The 3,431-nt window shown below is 34.3% G+C and overlaps 1 protein-coding gene across 1 annotated transcript in view; it reads right to left on the bottom strand.

The window, feature by feature from the left end:
- The window catches only part of LOC106471210 (beta-hexosaminidase subunit beta-like), a 14,806-nt gene that overhangs the window by 9,979 nt on the left and 1,396 nt on the right, over window positions 1–3,431 (bottom strand). Inside the window, exons 2-3 of the mRNA XM_013931800.2 lie at window positions 2,414–2,570; window positions 1,755–1,950 (exon numbers count right to left, since the gene is read on the bottom strand). Coding sequence (XP_013787254.1) covers window positions 1,755–1,950; window positions 2,414–2,570 — 353 coding nt within the window. The remainder of the gene's footprint in view (window positions 1–1,754; window positions 1,951–2,413; window positions 2,571–3,431) is intronic.

Genomic DNA, 3,431 nt, shown 5'->3' with positions numbered 1-3,431 from the left:
TCATCTGAAAAGATGACATGTCACCAGTGTCCTAACTGTAAGTTAGCATGCTGTCTTGTCCAAGTAACACGGTGAATTCTGGTTAATATCGATTTGCAGATAGCACTTCTTGCAAAATATCATTGTTTTTGGTCCTATTCACCGTTCTAATGGATACCCTGGAATGAATGTGTTCATGCCATTTCTGTCATAAGGTGTTGCAAGACTTCTTTCGACCTTGACATGTTAACTTGATCAAAACACGGTCATCTCGGGCAGTAGTTTTTCGGCGTCTACCAGTAGACTTTCCTTGAACAAGGTTTCCTGTAGTCCGATGACGTTTCAGGATTCCTGATACAGTACACTGGGGGTACTCAACTGTTCTGACAACGTCCGTTTGCTTCATACCATTTCTGGACAGTCGAACGATTTCATGCCCTATAACTTCTGGCACGTGACCAGGCATGCCTCTTCACCAAGTACAGAGAAATTGTCTGAACAAAGCTTTGATCTGTTTCTAAAGAGATTATACCAAAAGTACACCGTTTTATACAAAATAGGTGTATATGCGTGTTTTGACTAACAAATGATCAAAACAACTTATACAGACCAGAATAACAACTCGTACATGTTTGTCCAATAACATGCTACCTTCTCTGTTACTACTCAATAACTACTCCATGCATGTAGACAATAACATCAATGTAGAACAGTATGTAAACATTTGGGCCAAGACTGTAAAATCTTACAAAATTACACGTCGAAACTCTTAAGCAAGGGCGGATGTTTTTCTACTCCTTGTTTTTTCTTTTTTTATACAGTAAATGTTATTTATAATTCATTACTAGGATATGCTTATTGTACATTCGTTTATTTTTCAATGTTTTGTCTCGGATTACATGTAGTTAGTATTATGTGGTACAAGCAATGCCATTTTTAGGTCTCGGATTACATGTAGTTAGTATTATGTGGTACAAGCAATGCCATTTTTAGGTCTCGGATTACATGTAGTTAGTATTATGTGGTACAAGCAATGTCATTTTTAGCTATAATCTATGCTATATTACTGAGTAAGTTACAATAGGAGAAACACCAACTTTTCAATATATATTTAAAGATAAAATGTAAAACAGAATCGTTGATGTAATTTTGTTAGTTAAGACACAATATTGTTGCCCGTTTTATGGTTATTCCTGTGTATCATTCTTCAGTAATGTTTACCAAACACTCAGATATGAATTAACCACAAAAACAGACGGAATTCGATGTCCCTCAGTGGCTCAGTGGTAAGTTTACGTACTTACAACGCTAAAATCTGGGTTTCAATTCCCCCTCAGCGAACAGAGCACTGATAATCCATTGTGTAGCTTTGCGCCGAATCAACAACAACAATGAAATTCAATGGTTAATACCTTCAAACATTTAATGACCCCCTGTGACTCGGCTTGAGAGCTTATAACACAAAAATTTGGGTTCGATCCCTGGGTGGGCACAGCACAAGTAACGTGAACTTAAACAAACAATATCAAATACTTTCGTTAACATGCGTGATACACATTTTCTGCAGCACTCATTAGAAAGTTACAAAAGTGGGCAGGGCTTCGCTGAAATGGCTAACTGCTGATTGGTAAATACTTTAAATGTACATTTTTTGACTAGTTAGTAGGTTCGTGATTACATTATTGAATTTAGTGTTAAACAGACGGTTAGTTAGTGGTGAAATATTACTTCGGTTTAAGGAAATATGGTGTTTCTGATATTCGTGTTTTCCATACCTGTAAAACCCCGGGGGTCTGCTTCGTAATACTTCTTCCAGCTTTGTCCGTAGCTGATGTAGTTTAGGTACCATGGGGCAGAGAGCACCATGCTATAATTTTTAGCAGCGATATCTTTAATGTAGTTGTACCAGTAATCTAACTTGGAGTCCAAGTACTTGTCTTTCCAAACCTGAACAATGGTATCTTCGGCAGCCTATTACATAATCATTGAATAAAGAAATAAAGTAAACCTTCTTTAATTAATTATACTGGAAATTATTAATTAAATTTAATCATCTTACCAACTATAAGTATTACCATTTCTACAGATTTAACTATGGTAATGAATTTGTTCAAATTAAACAAAAAAAGTTAACTTAACACCGTTATCAATAGGATCTTGCCAGATCACGTATTACCATTTCTACAGATTTAACTATGGTAATGAATTTGTTCAAATTAAACAACAAAAGTTACCTTAACACCGTTATCAATAGGATCTTGCCAGATCACGTATTACCATTTCTACAGATTTAACTATGGTAATGAATTTGTTCAAATTAAACAAAAAAGTTACCTTAACACCGTTATCAATAGGATCTTGCCAGATCACGTATTACCATTTCTACAGATTTAACTATGTTAAGGAATTGTTCAAATTAAACAACAAAAGTTACCTTAACACCGTTATCAATAGGATCTTGCCAGATCATGTACTTGTAACCCATTGACTTAACATTCGCCAGGGTTCTGTCTACATAATATTGTTCTACTTCGCTGATCTTTGTCATCCCGTTTCTCTCCATGAAATCCTTAATGTCAGGGTTAGATTTCCTACACAACACATAAGAACAGATACCTATATATAACTATTTAGTTACGTCACTCAATTTACGAACAGTTCTCCTGAAGTATCTGGTACATTTCATAGTCCGGCAATCAGTAATCCGTCGAATTAAACACAGACAGTGTTTTTATATGGTAAAATAAAGTTATATATATACATTTCAAACTGTTAGAATAACAAACTATTTAGAGTCAGTTTTTAAAAGTCAGATAATCCATAGAGAATCTCGCTATTCTTTTTATTAGACTGTCAGACTCCGTTTAAACAAACTTAATAAACGTAAACTCGTCTTCACTGAAACACAATTCATAAAAAAACGAGAAGGAATTAAAACGTCTTGTCTTCAAGTTCAGTTGTATAAAATGAATACAGATTATCGTTAGTTAGTTTGGATAAGTTTTTATTTCTAATCTACAGAGATGGTATTATTCGTTAGTCAGATCACTGAACGTATCATAGGAGAGTTTTCAATTTGTTTAGAAACAACACTGCCTAGAAATCCAATTCCAAGAACGTTTGCCTTTTGTTAAACCAAATCTTCTGTAACGTGGAATGAGATACATCTTATACTTTAAAAAGTGTGTTTTCTCACAATGACTCAGTCATACTTAAAAATATGTGTTTTCTCACAATGACTCAGTCATACTTAAAAAAGTGTTTTCTCACAATGACTCAGTCATACTTAAAAAAGTGTGTTTTCTCACAATGACTCAGTCATACTTTAAAAAGTGTGTTTTCTCACAATGACTCAGTCATACTTAAAAAAGTGTGTTTTCTCACAATGACTCAGTCATACTTTAAAAGTGTGTTTTCTCACAATGACTCAGTCATACTTAAAAAGTGTGTTT

Source organism: Limulus polyphemus, unplaced genomic scaffold (genome assembly GCF_000517525.1).
Source record: "Limulus polyphemus unplaced genomic scaffold, Limulus_polyphemus-2.1.2 Scaffold4475, whole genome shotgun sequence".
Taxonomy (NCBI): domain Eukaryota; kingdom Metazoa; phylum Arthropoda; class Merostomata; order Xiphosura; family Limulidae; genus Limulus; species Limulus polyphemus.
Note: the sequence above shows the minus strand (reverse complement) of the source record. Positions and strands in the feature narration are given on the sequence as shown.